This window comes from Zootermopsis nevadensis, unplaced genomic scaffold (assembly GCF_977971745.1).
Source record: "Zootermopsis nevadensis isolate Lab colony 2312 unplaced genomic scaffold, Znev_1.0 Znev_ptg000027l, whole genome shotgun sequence".
Classification (NCBI taxonomy): domain Eukaryota; kingdom Metazoa; phylum Arthropoda; class Insecta; order Blattodea; family Termopsidae; genus Zootermopsis; species Zootermopsis nevadensis.
In genome coordinates this window covers 5,868,458-5,884,496 of record NW_028259159.1, presented here as the reverse complement: position 1 = coordinate 5,884,496, position 16,039 = coordinate 5,868,458, and the positions used below count along the sequence as shown (strand labels likewise).

At 37.3% G+C, this 16,039-nt stretch overlaps 1 protein-coding gene and 1 long non-coding RNA gene across 6 annotated transcripts; one reads left to right on the top strand and one right to left on the bottom strand.

The window, feature by feature from the left end:
* Positions 1-4,176: 4,176 nt before the first annotated feature.
* LOC110839008 (uncharacterized) lies at positions 4,177-9,109 on the bottom strand. Of its 4 annotated transcripts, none has more exons than XR_015537279.1 (3): positions 8,953-9,109; positions 8,297-8,386; positions 4,177-6,274 (listed from the first exon to the last, which is right to left on the bottom strand). It is a non-coding gene; the product is annotated as an uncharacterized LOC110839008 (long non-coding RNA). The 4 variants fall into 4 exon arrangements; XR_015537280.1 differs by lacking the exon at positions 4,177-6,274 and adding an exon at positions 6,281-6,584; XR_002546299.2 differs by lacking the exon at positions 4,177-6,274 and adding an exon at positions 6,749-7,582 and having other exon boundaries at positions 8,953-9,106.
* Positions 9,110-9,223: 114 nt separating this feature from the next.
* LOC110839006 (trypsin-7) lies at positions 9,224-16,000 on the top strand. 2 transcript variants are annotated; one of them, XM_022082756.2, is made up of 6 exons: positions 9,224-9,508; positions 11,542-11,627; positions 12,131-12,163; positions 13,308-13,390; positions 13,642-13,780; positions 15,160-16,000. In XM_022082756.2, the coding sequence occupies exons 1-6, from the start codon at positions 9,409-9,411 to the stop codon at positions 15,553-15,555; spliced, it is 837 nt and encodes a 278-aa protein (XP_021938448.2). In that variant the 5' UTR covers positions 9,224-9,408; the 3' UTR covers positions 15,556-16,000. The 2 variants fall into 2 exon arrangements, with proteins under 2 accessions (XP_021938448.2, XP_021938447.1); XM_022082755.2 differs by lacking the exon at positions 9,224-9,508 and adding an exon at positions 10,687-10,823.
* The last annotated feature ends 39 nt before the right edge of the window (positions 16,001-16,039 follow it).

Below are 16,039 nucleotides of genomic sequence, written 5' to 3'. Positions count from 1 at the left end.
GATTACTTCCACGTCCAGGTGGAAGATTGTAATTCTCTTCCATTACCTTCTTGAATTCATTTGTCCACAGTTATCAACTTGCACCACTCAGGAAACCACTTCAACCATGAACTAGAACAAATAAGACATTTACAATCATGTCAATATTAATTTATAATTGCCTTCCAAAACCTCCTCAAACTTACATCTACCTATATTTAACTTTGTCCTCCGTTCAGGACCCGAAACGTCTGTTTTCTACGTCGTTACTTCCAGATCAGCCTCCTGTAGCAGCGTCTAATGGAGCTGCGTGTTTCTGTTTGCGGTATTTGCGTTTCGACCCAGTGTTTTAGCAGCTGACATGTCCAATTCAGACTTTACAGATGGCGGATTCTGAAACAAAGTTGAACACCCATTTTGATAATTACCGTGGCCGAGACCATTCTTAACTGCAAACGCATACGACAATGATTATACGGTTCGCACTGCGGGTTCCGATTAAACAGATTTTAATAGGGCTAACTACATTAAATCAATCGTCGCTTTACGAAATTATTCTCAGACTAACTTTAATAACGATGCGCGTACCCTTCATCCGAAAGCGAACTCACCCGGAATCTTTCGACAGATTAATTAACTCTCCTGATGCCTCCCTCATTTCCCTCACCATCTTTACTCCAGTCCCCACAAAATGCGCTTGAATTAATCTATCTGGATACCTTGGAATGAATTATGCCAAAGGAAAGGATTAAGGGGAAAACATGTATTTTCCTATTGCGTTTTGGACGTAATTCTACGTTGTTTACTTTTTTTGTAGCGTACTTAATCATCGTTTTATTTCTTGTGCAAATACATTTTATTTCGGGCAACAAGATGGCTGATTTCTAATTTTTTTGGTATTTCGGAAACGTAACCCCCTCCCCAATTATAACACTGCTTTTATGGATAAACAGCGACACGCTTTAAGATCGTCTGAAGGTTCCCTAGAGCGGGGACTGCCTGAAATTCCATCGATATTCTGAATCCAACGAGAATGCTGTATAATACACGTGTCCTAACTGAATAATCGGCTATATTGAAGTTTATAAATCACGGACGTACTGTCCCATTGTATGCCCCATTCTAATTGCAAAGTAACCAGGGCCTGATCTATTACGTCGCAATCCAGCTGGGATCTCACTCAGACCTCGTCTGCGTAGGAAGTCGGCCTTGAGAGAAAAATGGGTAGAATTGCGTACGAAATTCATTCCACGATAATTGAAGCTGTTGTCGTCCTTTTTTAATAATTAGGCACAGTAAGAATTTATTTCGCTGCTGTGGCAATTAATCACTAATCCAAACAAAAATTATGTGGGTTACATAACGTAATATAAGACAGAAAAATGACCAACACCCAGCGATTTGGCTTCAGAAGGACAAGCCTGAAGTCCGTAGCTAAGCTCGACATATTCTAACCTAACACGGTTAACCTCGTGTACAGCTAATGAATGAAACTTCTAGTTCAATAAAAGAAGGGTCGGAGAATTTCTTGACTGCTAAGCTACCATCAGCTTATGCAGAACGGCTCTGTACCATATATTTAGTTAATATTCGGAAATAATGAAACTATTAGTAAATCTACAAATATAAAATTCAATAAAATCTCCGCATGGACTGGCCTTCCATTTTACTCTGAAAGGAAATTGCTCTGCATTTCTACGCATCAGCTTACCTCGTCACAGCAACGCCGGAAACAAAGTGAAAGGACGTTCTTTTCTCGAAGAACCACTGACGTAATTAAATGAATGTAGTGGGGGAGTGAGGGGTTAGGGGTGGAAGTAAAGAACAGGTTGTGGGCCAAGAAGAAGCAAACACAGGCAGAAGTATGAGGACGTACAGGGTGTCTACAAGGTTTCGTTCCCCAATCTCTATATCTGTGTCTCTTTTCGGTGATTTCTAGCTTGTGGATGAGCGTTCTCAGCAGCATTTACAAAATCTTCGTCACCAGAGGCTCGCACACACAACGCAAGAAATACTTGACTGTCCCACACTTGAGGTGGATGTCCAATTTCGACAAGCTGAAACTGCTTTACCTGGTAGAAATTGTTTCCCGTATGCCTACCATTCTATTTCGTTATTTTCTGCTTCTGTTACAAGATTATTAGCAACGTAAGCACACGTAACTGTAGGAAGTTATGCAGAGTTTCCTACTAGTTATCTGCGCTACTGCTTTACCGGTGCTGCACCCTAGTAGCCAAATCCTTCATTATGATTTAATATCCCGTCTTATACTCTGAATATCTAGAGCAGTGTGTCAGTGCACCACATCCAGGCTGAGATCGATTGTAACCAGACCCACAAAATGATTTATTACTTTGTTACTAGTTACTTCAAGCTCATTTGTTTTAATTATTCTGAAAGATTTCAAAAATTAATGCGATTCATTTCCTGGCTGCTTCTATTCATTGTTATTTCTTTTGGAAATTTTTGGAATGTATTTGGGTTTTTTAGGGTTTTCCCCCCACAGCAAATGATACAAAATGATAGGAAATGTTGAAAAAAAATTCAAAAGAGTGTTACATATAAATTGTATTTTACTAGGGGTTTGGCCCCCCAACACAATCATCCAACATCTAATATTAGCATATACTGCAGTGCTGGAACTGCTGCAATCGCTGTAGAAATCTGAAAACATAGCATACATGGGGATTCGAACACAGAACACTTCATACAACAACAACTTAACACTAGTACCTTAACCACTACGCTACCGAGCTCATGCCAGTTCACGTTTTAAAACTTCCTCATATCGTACATAATGCATAGATGCCTTATCAATAAGTTTTAAACTACATTATGACGTCATGTCTGGTGGTCTAGGGGTTAAGGCGCTGGGCTGTTAACTGTAGGGTTTGATAAGGCGGTGGTTCGAATCTCACTGCCAGCATTATTTTTTTTACGTAAATTATTTATTAGTAATTTAATTATTTAAAACGCAACACACCTCCAAATGCCATAGATTTTTAGTATTTAAATTTATTATCTTAATTAAATTGATAAAACGCAACGTTATAACACGTTAGTTTAGTGTTTTACTTGACTAAAAACTTGAGTAAGACAATAAACTAACCCCCCCTTCGGGGGGGTTAGTTTAGTGTCTTACTCAAGTGTCGGTTAAAAGACTTGACTAACCACTAGGTCAAGTTTTTAAAACACAACCAACTCCCCCGAAGGGGGAGTTGGTTGTGTTTTAAAAACTTGAGTAAGACACTAAACTAATCCCCCCTTCGGGGGGATTAGTTTAGTGTCTTACTCAAGTGTCGGTTAAAAGACTTGACTAACCACTTGGTCAAGTTTTTAAAATGCAACCAACTCCCGCTTGAGTTTAGTGTCTTTACTCAAGTGCTTAAAATTCTACATTTGTTCATACTCTTCCTAGTAGATGGCGCAGGAGTTCACTCTTCTCCTTATTAGTTCATGTACTTGCTAGTAGATGGCGAGGGAGTTCACTTCTCTCTTTATTAGTTCATGCCCTTGTCAGTAGATGGCGCGGCAGTTCACTTTTCTCTTCACTAGTTCATGCCGTTACTATCAGATGGCGCGGCAGTTCACTTATCTTTTCATTAGTTCATGCCTCTACTAGTAGATGGCGCGACAATTCACTTTTCTTCTTATTAGTTAATTCCTTCGATAATAGATGGCGAGGCAATTTACTTATTATTACATTAGTTCAGACCGTTCCTAATAGATAGAGGTAGTTCACTTTCTAATAATATTATCAGCGATTTTGCAGTACATTTGTGGTCAAATTGTGAACTACCTCTGGAACCAAAGTAACATAGCTGTATTACATTTCCAGCTATATGTACAAAGAGACGCCATTTAAAATATTCTTCTTGGTATCCAGACACAATGTATCGGGTACACGTATCTGTAGGAAGTTATGCAGTTTCCTACTAGTTGTTTGTTCTACTGTTTTTGCGGTTCAGCACCCTAGCAGCCAAATCATTCATTCTGATTTAATATCCCCTCTTATATTATACAGAGACTGAGAATAACAACGTTACCTTCTCTTCTGGCCTCAATCTTGGAATGTGCTGAGTCTTGCAAAGGAGGATATTTATCATTGATATCATAGTTTTAACTTATTGATAAATTATATTGTACATAATAATACATTACAATATGCATTGGAAATAGATTCAAAACACACAAACATATTGGAACAAATTATTTTTATAATCCCTTATTTTGATACAATCTTCCATCCTCAGTTCATCTCCTTATGAATTATTCATTTTAATGTACTTTTGGGTACATAATCCACATTCTACACAATATTCTTAGAGAGAGTTGTATTTAGTGGCAAGTCACAAATGGTGGTGAAGAAATCTTAAACTGTACCTAACTTGTGTAAATATAAAATGGCATGAGAATGAACCCATTAGCCCATCTTGTTTAGATCCAACTAAGCTACGGTGATGTGTGACTTCAGACACTGTTGTCTGTTTCAAAATCCAAAATATATCTTATAAACATTGTTCAGTAATTACTACCACCGCACAGCTTACCTTATGTTGCGTTTCCCTACCTAATCGTTTCATATAATTTCAGACAGCAAGAATTCCTGGTCTCCATCTACAGATCTTCAAGGCATGAGTGGGAGTGTGATACAGATCCATGTATTCTGAGGCTTTGCCATTACATGGGATTGAGTGATTGGCTTAAAACTCTCGGCTCCTTTTACCTTGGGTAATGCAACCGCACTAGCCCTTCGATTGTATGTCAGTGGTGACCAAACATTGTAGTGAAATGCACAGTGCCTGCAGCAAGGACTGAATGCTAAGAAACACAATCAAATTTTAATTTATTTCCAGAAGAAGATTGGCTCCATGTATACACAGACGGATCTAAGATGGGAGACCACATAAATGTTGGTGCAGGAGTATATAGCAACATCTTTGCATTCTATATTCCAGTGGGAAGATACATGATGGGGAAATTGAAGCCATCCGAGTAGCCCTGAACCAACTGGTCTGCTACCGTGAAAAGTTCAAGAATGTAGTTATCCTGTGTGACTCAAAAGCAGCTATAGAATCTGTAAGCTCCACAGATATTAAATCAACACAAATCCAAGACTGTCAAAATGCATTACAACATCTAAAAGCCAGTAATAAATTAGTATCTCTACAATGGATTACAGGACACTGCAACATATATGGCAAAGAGCAGGCTGACATTTTGGCTAAAAAGGAGCTCAGATAACCCAAACAACATTGAAACCAACATCCTACCATACAGCTAAAATATACATCAAGAGAGTTATTCAAGAGACCCACACCCTTGAAATCAAAGCGAAATCACACGGAAAACCCTGGCAAAGGGATATCCTTACGATACCAGACAGGCCAAGAAAAGAAGCAGTTGCGAAGTTCCGCTTAACAACTGGACACGACCGCCTTGCATACCACCTTCACCGCTATGGCATTCTACCAGACTCGTCGTGTAATTTGTGTGGCCTCCAAGAAGATATGAATAGGGATCTTCTCCAGCACTGCCCAGCTCTGTCCAAAACGACAGAATGTGATAGATACTGGGAAGCGAGGAACCTTATGAGTCAATAATTTATTTAATTTTAATCATCAGGAAATAATAACATAAGGTTTTATGCTGATGGTAGCTACCAGAAATGAATGATGCAAGTTTCTTATGCATTGCGCACTAAAACTTCATAACATGGACGACTCATTATTAAAATAGATGTATAATTAAGAACAAGAACATTTTTGAAGCACTCTCTGAGGAATGATAGCGTACATGCAAAACACATAACTGTTTGCATCCACTTTCTTTGATTTCTGTTGCTGAAGAAAATATGTCATTAGGCACTGTATTTATATTGTAATATCAATTTATGACTGTTAAAGACAAGTAAAGTTAATGTGATTCAATAAATATATTAATATAATAATTCACGACTTAAATATTATGTTGTATGAATGGGGACAGAATACTGAAGTAAAGGAGTTTGTTAAACCGATTTCAGACATGTGAAAGATTTCAGTATGTGAACTTTACATGCTTAATCATAGGAAAGAGAAATGAAACATAACTGCTTCACTGTGAGATATGTATTAGCAATAATTGAACATCAGGGCCAGTGATATATCAAAATCAATGTTTGGAAAATGTGTACATCACCTTCTGCGCTCTGTTTCGTCCTTTCGGCCAGTCTGCATTCAGGGCCGTCCTTAGGAAATGGGCACATTAACTTCACAGCCCCCCCCCTCCCCCAACCACTCCAAATACACAAACTCTGCAACAATAACAGTGTGTTTCTTAAATTACATTTCACGCCAAAACTCTGCATAATTCAATTCCATAAATTCTGGACTGCCAGGAGAAGGGATACGAGTTGTATATAACCATGCCGAGAGATGCACTGTATTACCACTTACCCACTGGAGGTCTTCTACTGAACAATTATGGAAAACTACTAGAACAGTCTAGAGACTGTAAGCTGGTGAGGCAATTATGGTGATCTTGAGCATTCTACTACAATACAGTTGTTTGGCAAGTGTAATAGTAGCAAGCAGCAGAGTAAAACTGCCTTGCCATGTCTCAGTCTGTAAACAGTAGTTATGCAGTTAATAACCAATTGCATGTTCTGCTACAATTACACACTATATGCAGCATTAAAAATGTTCATGACACATTGCGTTCAAAAATTTGTGACTGCAGTACAGAATTCAAGGCAATGTCTACATTCACACTCAAATTTTTACAAATATTATTAGACTATTGCGCATTTATTTTTTGAAGTTGGTATTTGTGACAATGCAAATAACAAGTTTATTATGACGATATTAAATAAACATCTCAAGCTCTTATAAGATTTTATACGCAAAAAACAATGAAATCGCCTGAATTGAACCAGTATAAACAGTGAATAAATATTACTTCAGTATCTATGTATCCTCCGGAGACACTCAGCATGAGTCCAGTTTCCGTATTTTTTAAACCATCCAATTGAGAATGTGTTTTTCAAGGCATTCTCCCTCATACTATGGTGTCTACATATTTCTGAAGGCACTGTCACTAGGAATAGAGTCTATGCATTTCTCTAACATATTCCAGTTACACATATCCAGCAAAGAAGCTCAGCACTTCCATAGTTTCCAAAACATCAACTTCCAATGTACCACAAAATTAGTTAGATTTGAACAAAGTTCATTATCAGATACATTTATAGTGCAAATCAAAAAATTTCAGACAAAAATTAAAGTTCCTAATCAGACAACTTTCTTAATATAATCCAAGGCTTGCAACAAGAAACAGATGATAATCAGAATTAATGCGCTCTAGATTTCATACCAAAATTCTGCAGTAGGTACAAATTAACTATACATAAATGTCTGCTGGTAAGATAGCTTACTACAAGCATAATATAGTTCTTCTTGCATAATGTTCTATTCCAAACACACATCTATCACACAAAGGCACAACGTGCACATGCTTCTATCTACAATCCAACATACTGTAGGACCATCTGCTCAGCACAGCTATAATACAAGCAGTAGTCTCTCCTTGATGCACAAAACTGCAAGGGGCCATGCATGCATTTCTAGAAGTGAAAACAAAAGTTTTTGACTTGTCAACAAAATCTCAGGTAACAGAGAAAGTGTGGGAAAGGCCAAATTTATTGCAAAATGCAAGGTTACAGTCTCAGGTAAGACTACAGTTCTACGTGGTAATGTTCTGCAAGAAACAATGAACTGCACGGAGCTAAACAAGTGACTTGTACTTCATATAAATTAATTACAAAGTATTACTTATTTATCTCATTATGATCCAATAATGAAGGCACCTTCAATAACTGGCCTTTGTATCACACTCCTAAATTAAAATTGTAAACATTTTCGAACAGATTCTAAAAATTATAATGAAGCTGTAATGTACAGGACTGGCCAACTCTCCTTAGCCAATTACATTAGCATCTGAGTACTATTATTTCATTTTTGGCTTAATCTTCCAATTTTCATGACTTTGCTTCTTATATCTTGTGTGCTATATGGAAAAACCACAAATATCTCTGATAGAATAAAGCAACAACGACAGGAAAGGAGTATAGACCACAATGTTTATCTTTGTATAATATTGCCCATTATCCATGTAGCTCAAAAGTCTCAGATTGCAATGTTTCATTTAACTATATGAAGTCTGAGGTTTTGATGGTAGTTAAGGCATTGTAACCACCTACAAGATTACGGAGCATCACAGCCCATTAGACTACAATCCACATTTTCACTACCATGGAAACCTCAAACAGTTAAATTACCTGCTTCCTACAGTTGTGTGTCAGTAGTCACTCGCTGTTACAGCAGATGGTGATCCAACCAAGTCCTTGTCATGTGTCAGCATCACAGACCTGGAGCATTTACAAAAACAGTGTAAGCAAACAAGGATATGTAATTTTGATGTTTACACTTTCACACTCATTCGTCTACTTTCTGACAAGATGTGAAATTTGTAGCTGACTGTCCTGATGATGGGGGCAGCAAACATCTCTGAAATGTCAGTAAACTTTATGTCTGTAGGATTTGAAATTTATCTATAATACTAAAGGGATCAACACTCCACAAAGCAGCCATCTTCAAACTCGTCGTCGTGAGGACCTCATATCTCAACTTACCTTTATTTTATGATTAATTTTTATATAAATTAAATTTATACTAGTTTCTTTGTCACAATATGTTAGCATCTTGTATAACTGGCATCTCTCTTCACCATAAATTATTTCTTTACCGCAATCGTAATCACCCACGATCCACTAACGCGCAGTCAGCAGGAATAAACAAAGCCGTTATTTTAATGCGACATCTTTTGATATGTATTCGAATTATATAGGTTGGGTGGGAAGTAGGTTGCATTGAGAAATGGTTATAACCTCTATATTTTCAATGCAAAGATAAGGAAAATAATTTTTACATGTACCTTTTTAAATGGGAATATCGACGCCATCTCTGCACAGCAACCACTAAATTCCACACCTCATAGCGTGCAGCAATCTGCGCTCGCTCCTGAACAGTCAAGCGGCCGGCCATCTTTGTTGCCATTGCGCGTGCTGCCTCTCTCGGCCAATGCCCACACCACCGACGCGGGAATTATGATATCCTATTTCGTGACATATACACATTATTTTCATTTGGATTGCATTAATATTACAAAACCTATAGCGATTATTTAATGCTTACTTTTCTCAATGCCTACTTACTTCCCACCCACACTGTAGTTTAGCAAATCTAAACGAGAATTGTGATTGATTCTTTAACAAGAGTTTTACATTTTTCATAAATTTGTTCATTTATGTGTGTCTGTGTTGGAAAGTGTATGCAGTGTGTGTGTGTGGTCAAGAGAATAATCAGGTGTTTGAACTAAAAGTACGTATAAATGAGTATTATGAGCAACGCTGCACATAAAAAGAGTGTGGTTACAAATGTCGGTGTAAGACAAGCCAAAGCGCGTAAAGACACCGTAATATTAGATGGAGGTAATTGTTTATATCATATTAATGCGATACCTTACAATGAGTTGCATGCACATTTTGGTCTGACATTTTCCAACCAGCCAAAGTACACACATCAGTGGTGAAATCTGTGGTGATCTGAAAAGAGGGTTAAGTAAATAAATTCAAGCTAAATAATTGCAAATGAAACTTTTATTATTGAATATCCTGTTGGGATTCAGCATACCGCCTTAGTTTTTCTCTCAGTATCAGCCAGCCTGGGAAAGTTTAAAAGACAACTGGAGGCAGAAGCCCACCAGTTGTCAGAAAACTACCAGAAAAGTTCTGTGATATGGAGTCTCCATTTTAAAGCTGGTCATTCTCAGCAGGGAGTCAGTATTTCTGGCATACCACCACAGAGAGCTGGCATTTGCAGCAGACCCATGGCAGAATGTGATAAACAGTTTATAGCCTTGTGGCCTTCTGGTCGACAGGCAACATTTGGCACAGACTGCGTGTCTGGAATGCCAGAGGGAAGCTGGGCATAATTTTTTACTTCCTGTCAAACTTTGTTCTTCAATATGGATGAGACTTCAAGTCTCGCACGCAGTAAAATAGTGGAAAGAATCATGGTTTCCTATGCATTAACTCTTTCCATGCTGGATATCATTATTTAATTAAACCATCTGTTAGTATACTTCTATTGTAACCTTATAAGTTACATTGTTGGAAAGCCACAGATAGACATTAGGTATATCTCATGCATAGGACATAAACAAACAGGAAACGTATAACATCCCTGCAGATTTTCCAAGTTACACACAATGAGAGGTGTTAATTTGCAGACCTTGGTGTTAAAATGGTGGGGTAAGTCAGTGGACCTGTTTGGCAGTTTCTGTGGCCAAGGATGTGATATTGATGATTTTCATGTTACTGAACTAAAACCATGGATAGCAAAAATGCTTATCATGGAGCCACCAGTTTTAAAAAGAGCTTCAAACGTCATGAATTTATGGTGTGATTTATTGTTGTATTTCTGAAAATATAAATACCTACTTTATTGGAATACCAGTCATTCTAGTGGCATAACAACTATAGGGTAGAAGACATGAAATCTTTGGTGTAGTATATATAGAGTAAGGTGGTAGCCAAGGCCTCTCTTTGTTTGGTTAGCTGAAATTTGGCAAATACTTATTTTGAGATTAGATAAACTTTCATTTTTCCTGGTACAGATATAGTGACACAGTCACAATAATGTATAAGCTAGGGCAGTCTGTGGGTGCAGAGAAACGTACGGTGGCTGTCAACATGTGGTATTCATTTCTTTTGGCTGTATCATTTCTAGTCTTCAGTAGTGGAGGTAAGTATGATGTGAACATAAAATTCTGCACTTGTTATATAGTGACAGGTGGTTGACCAATTCCCCAGCCTGTATATGGCATTATGTTCAATATATTGGACTAGTTTAGTATTACATATTTGTATGTATGCATTCATTTATTGTTTATTTAAATTTATTTCCTTATTGATTCACTCAGGGAATTAACAAGGAGCTGTACAAATCATGAGCCACCAAGTTGTGACACAGCCATCCCAAAGATAAATTACATAAATTAATAGACAAATCAATAGATAGGAAGATGGCTGTCTTGTAGGTTGTAGCACTGTGAGTATGCTTCCATCATCAAGGCAAGGCAGTGAGGACCTCTGAAATATTGAAAAACTTCTACCAGAAGAAGACAGCCATCTTCATTCTCACCACTGTGAAAACATCAAATCGTACTAAGTCACTAAATAGCATTTATTTTTCAGAAGTTTCTCTGTACAAATTTGACATAAATATTTTGTGTTGTGCATTTTGAAAATTGTTACATAATGTGAACTGAAATCTCTTAAGTAAAAGTTGGATTATGATCTCCAAAGTGTTTAGCATTTCTAATGTTTTTGGGTTATTAACTCATGTTCCCTGCACACTTTTCTATTATTTATCTAAGGAAATTAATTCTGCACATGAAGCAATGTTTTGCATCACTGTACCCAAACCGAATATTTAAAATTAGATGACTTTTATTTTTCAGCATTAAAGCAACATAAACACCCACAACAGGTAACAAGTCCCATTCTAGGAGGTGTTAATGCCAGAATCCAGAAGTTTCCTTACCAGGTATGCTGTACTGACAGTAGTTATTAATTTGTATACAAATACTGTGGAAGTGAAATACCTTTGAACCCTTATTACCTTCAACCTTAGTTTATTTATCCTTTAATATGAGAGACAGAGATTCACACTCATACAAAATAGCAGGCAAAATTGCACTTTTGCATCTTTTAATCTTTACCTTTCTAGGATGATTCTAATCTGTAATTATTTGATGAGTAAAACAAATATTTTTCAAACTTCTTTTTTTAAATCTATAATTATTTGACAAGTTTAAAAAAATGTTTCTGTCTTTTATAGTCATAATAATTGTGGGCTGTCATGGTCTCTTTCCATTTCGACAGGGAATTCTGTAACCAGATGGAAAATTATCAGCTATTCTATGAAAATTCTGTGCCATGTAATTAGTAATTATGTTACTTAACACTCAGTAGTTTAATAATATGTGTCACTGTCTCAGTTGATACAAACGAAAAATTTAAAAGACCAATGTTTTACTCTGTTTTTAGGTTTCATTGGCAACATTTGAAGAAGATGAAAAGGTAAGACGATCAGACATCCATTTTATGGAACAATGAGTTAATGTTCAGTATGTGGCAATTCCTGTGATATCTTGTCAAAGTCTTATAGGGCGATAATATTTATTTCTCCTTGGATGTCTATCATTGTGTGAGTTTCATAAAGGGACCTTTTATTATGTTCTGTTAAAAATGTGTTAAGTATTTATGAAAGTTGAAAGCAAGATGTCATGCTAATTAGCTGCTAGCCGAGAAACAGCAAGTCCCATAGTAGGGATGCTACCTTTATTTATCCTCTGAACAAGCTGAGGTAGTAATTTCCAAATTGGAGCAATAAATCAGGTATTTAGACCCTTATTAGTACAACAACTTGGTAGATTTAAGGCTTTAAAAAGCTTGGCAAAACTGGATATTTACAGACGGATGGAAAATGTGAAATTTGGTTCCTCAGATACCAAAACATTAGTATCTATCTATAAGTCCACACGCTATTACTACCCCAGAAGATCAGCACTAATATTTTACCACCTTGAGAACACTGTATACTATTAGTAATAATCCGTGGCGTAACAGCCCTCTGAGAGCCAAAGTCGACTAGCTGGCCGCTGGCCTCACGTTCACATGCCTAAGCAGAGGTGAAGGATCATCCAACCAGATATTGGGTGACGTGCGGTCAGCACGAAGAACCCCCAGCCATTGCTAGTTTTCATGACCGGATTACACTACCCATCGTAGCTCCCCAATTTCCTTATGATGCTGGGTTGACACTGGTCCCATACACTGGTCGAAAATCTCATGAGAAATTTCTTTCCCCGAGACTCGAACCAGCATGCATTCCGTATCACTGGTCCAAAGCATGATGCCTCAGACCGCACGGGACGTACGTGCAGTACCAAAATGGACTTGGGAGAATTGTGAATTTAATCAGTCATCATAACAATAACAAATTATTGAACAAATTGCAAATAGTGCGTAGGGAGAATGGAAATGAAGATAATACCAAAACATATTATAGCATACAAGCCTAGGAAAACTGCTGAAGTGATAGCAATAAACTGTAATGGGCTACACAACATATGATATAGAAAGGATGGTTCACATATACCTTGTAACAACACACATATATTTGTCTTTGACACCTCTGCAGATACTGTTGGCACTGTTTCAGGGTGTCCAGACCACTTCCCACATGTGTGGGGGTTCCATCATCAGTGCTGACTGGGTTTTAACTGCAGCACATTGTGTATATATGTAAGTTTATTTTGGTTACTTCCATTTGCTAACAAAAATTTGTTTTATATACAGCTGTCAGATAATGTGCACAGTGATGAGTGCCTGTTCTTCTTACCTGTCATTGCACTGATGCCAGTCTTACACGATGGTCGGTCAACACTGAAAACCTTAAATTTTTTTGTATAGTTATGTCCTGAATGTGGTAAGACTTTATGTTGTTATTTTAGGGTGAACAGCTGTATTTGAAAAGCATGTGCTGTGTGTTACAGGTATGACCCTTCTGACTTACTGGTTCGCGTTGGTACGAGTGTTAGGGACGAAGGTGGTCATGTACATGAAGTTAGCGATATTATTATGCACCCAAACTATGACTATGTTACCAGTGATTGTGATATTGCTTTACTGAAGGTATGTAATCCTTGAGTTTGTGTAAACCATGATAACAGAAAAGATAAAGGTAGATAATAAACTTATCCCTGTGCTTAAGCACCAAGCTGTGAAAATGTACAAGGGAATGGCATTAAAGCAGGAGACTTTTTGAAGTTTTACAATAGATGATGGGCAGTTTCACACTATGCGTTATCCTTCCATCTACACCTAGGTCTTCCCAGCAGTCTCCCCCCACCCATGAGTTCGATATGTCCTGCCCACTTCATCTTTGATTTAATCACCCTAACAATATCAAGTGAGGAGTGCAGGATGTGAAGCTCATTATGCATTTCTCTCCATGATCCATCTCTTTACCTCTTAGGTTCAAATATCTTTCTCAACACCCTGTTCACAAAAACCCTCAATCTACATTCCTCCCTCAAAATAAGAGACCATGTTCCACACCCATACAGCACACTTTTGTATATTTTAACCTTTATTTTTATGATTTGAGACAGGAAGACAAAAGATTTTGGACTGAAGCATTCCCTGAATTTAATCTGCTCTTGATTTTGTCATGAACATCATTCTGAAACACTAGTGTCAACCCCCAAGTACATGAATTTTGTCACATTTTTGACCGGTTCAGTAGCTATACTTATGTTCTGGTTCTGTTGTGAATTCTGAAGCTGAGACATCATATACTTTGTCTTTCCTGCATTTATTTCTAGACCACATCACCTTGATTTTGTTCTATTTAATAAAAATATTAAATCTTTCTAATATTTATCTAGTTTCAGTGCAAAAAGCTAAATATCCATCCCTGCTTCATTTTTAGGAAGTCCCAGTTTTAACCTTTGTCCTGGCTGAAATATTTTCTCAATCCCTCCAGGTAAATTCTGGTATATTTCAATAAAACAAAATGGCTGCTCCTTATATCTTTTTCTGTTTCTCATTCATATAATCCTAACATTTGACACTACATCACGTATGCACCTGAGAGACATTATTAAGCCAGTGTCATTTTGTTTAAATTCACTGTGTACTTCCATTATAAGATGAGTTAATTTAATCGTTCCACGTTTATTTAATCACAGATGATGAATTGGAATGATTATGGATTGAAGCAATCTTGGCCTATTTTAAGGTAATATTAGAGTTTGTTTGAAGGGACTGAGGAAAACCACAAAATTTGTAGTCAGGATAGCTCGTCTGTGGACCAAGAATCAAAACTGGGACATCCAGAGTTTAAAGTGCGAGTTCCAAACACTACAGTATGACAATTCACTTCAAATTCCTTTTTAATTTATATTTTAATATGTTCAGTGCAGCAGGGGTTGTTTAATTTTACTGTGCTTGGTATAACAAAAGGCTAAATGAAGTATCGAAAACGTGTGATGTTTTTGTTATTCCTGCAGGTGTCCGAGCCACTCATATTTAGTGACAAGGTGAAACCAGTTAAACTCAACAAGAAAAAATTTCTGCTAGGCAGGTCAGCAGTAGTATTAGGATGGGGCCACACAAAGGAGGATGGTGAAATGGCTCACACCCTCCAAAAAGTGCAAGTACCTCTGCTTCCACGATTTGAATGCGAGTGGCTGTACGCGCCAAACGTGATAACAGCGAACATGTTCTGTGCGGGAATTGTTGGACAGGATTCTTGTCAGGGGGATTCCGGTGGTCCCATCGTGTCTCATGGTCATCAGATCGGTGTTGTGTCTTGGGGTACAGGCTGTGGACGCATTGGTTTCCCCGGTGTTTACACCAATGTCGGGAAGCTTCGCCACTGGATTCTACAGACAAGTGGTGTATAGTATTATTTCTAGTTTTATGAACTTTGGTATGTTGTATGTTCTGGTTTCCATTCTGTAAGCATGCGATGCTGAATGTAGTGGACATTTCCAACACTTGATATAACATTGTTTGTTGTTTTACGATTTCATTTTAATTTATTTTTTGAAGTGTCAAGAATGGGTTGCATGACTCTTTTGATCACTCTGTACATTACATCATACACTACAAAATCATAAAATCATTCATACTGAAAACACAATGACGTGCACTGAATTTATAAAGGTACCATGGTATCTTTTTTTTAATTCACCAATACATACTACACTGTGAAAATTAAATAAAATGTCTTGTATCTGCATTATAAAGTCTCCCTAAAGCTAAATCCGTTCACAACCTGCAGAAATTTCATTGCCACAATACAGGGCGTGGCAAAAGTCAAGCAAAAAAAAAAATAATAATAATAAATCAGTCACCCTTGAAACACGTGTGTTACTCATCATTTCA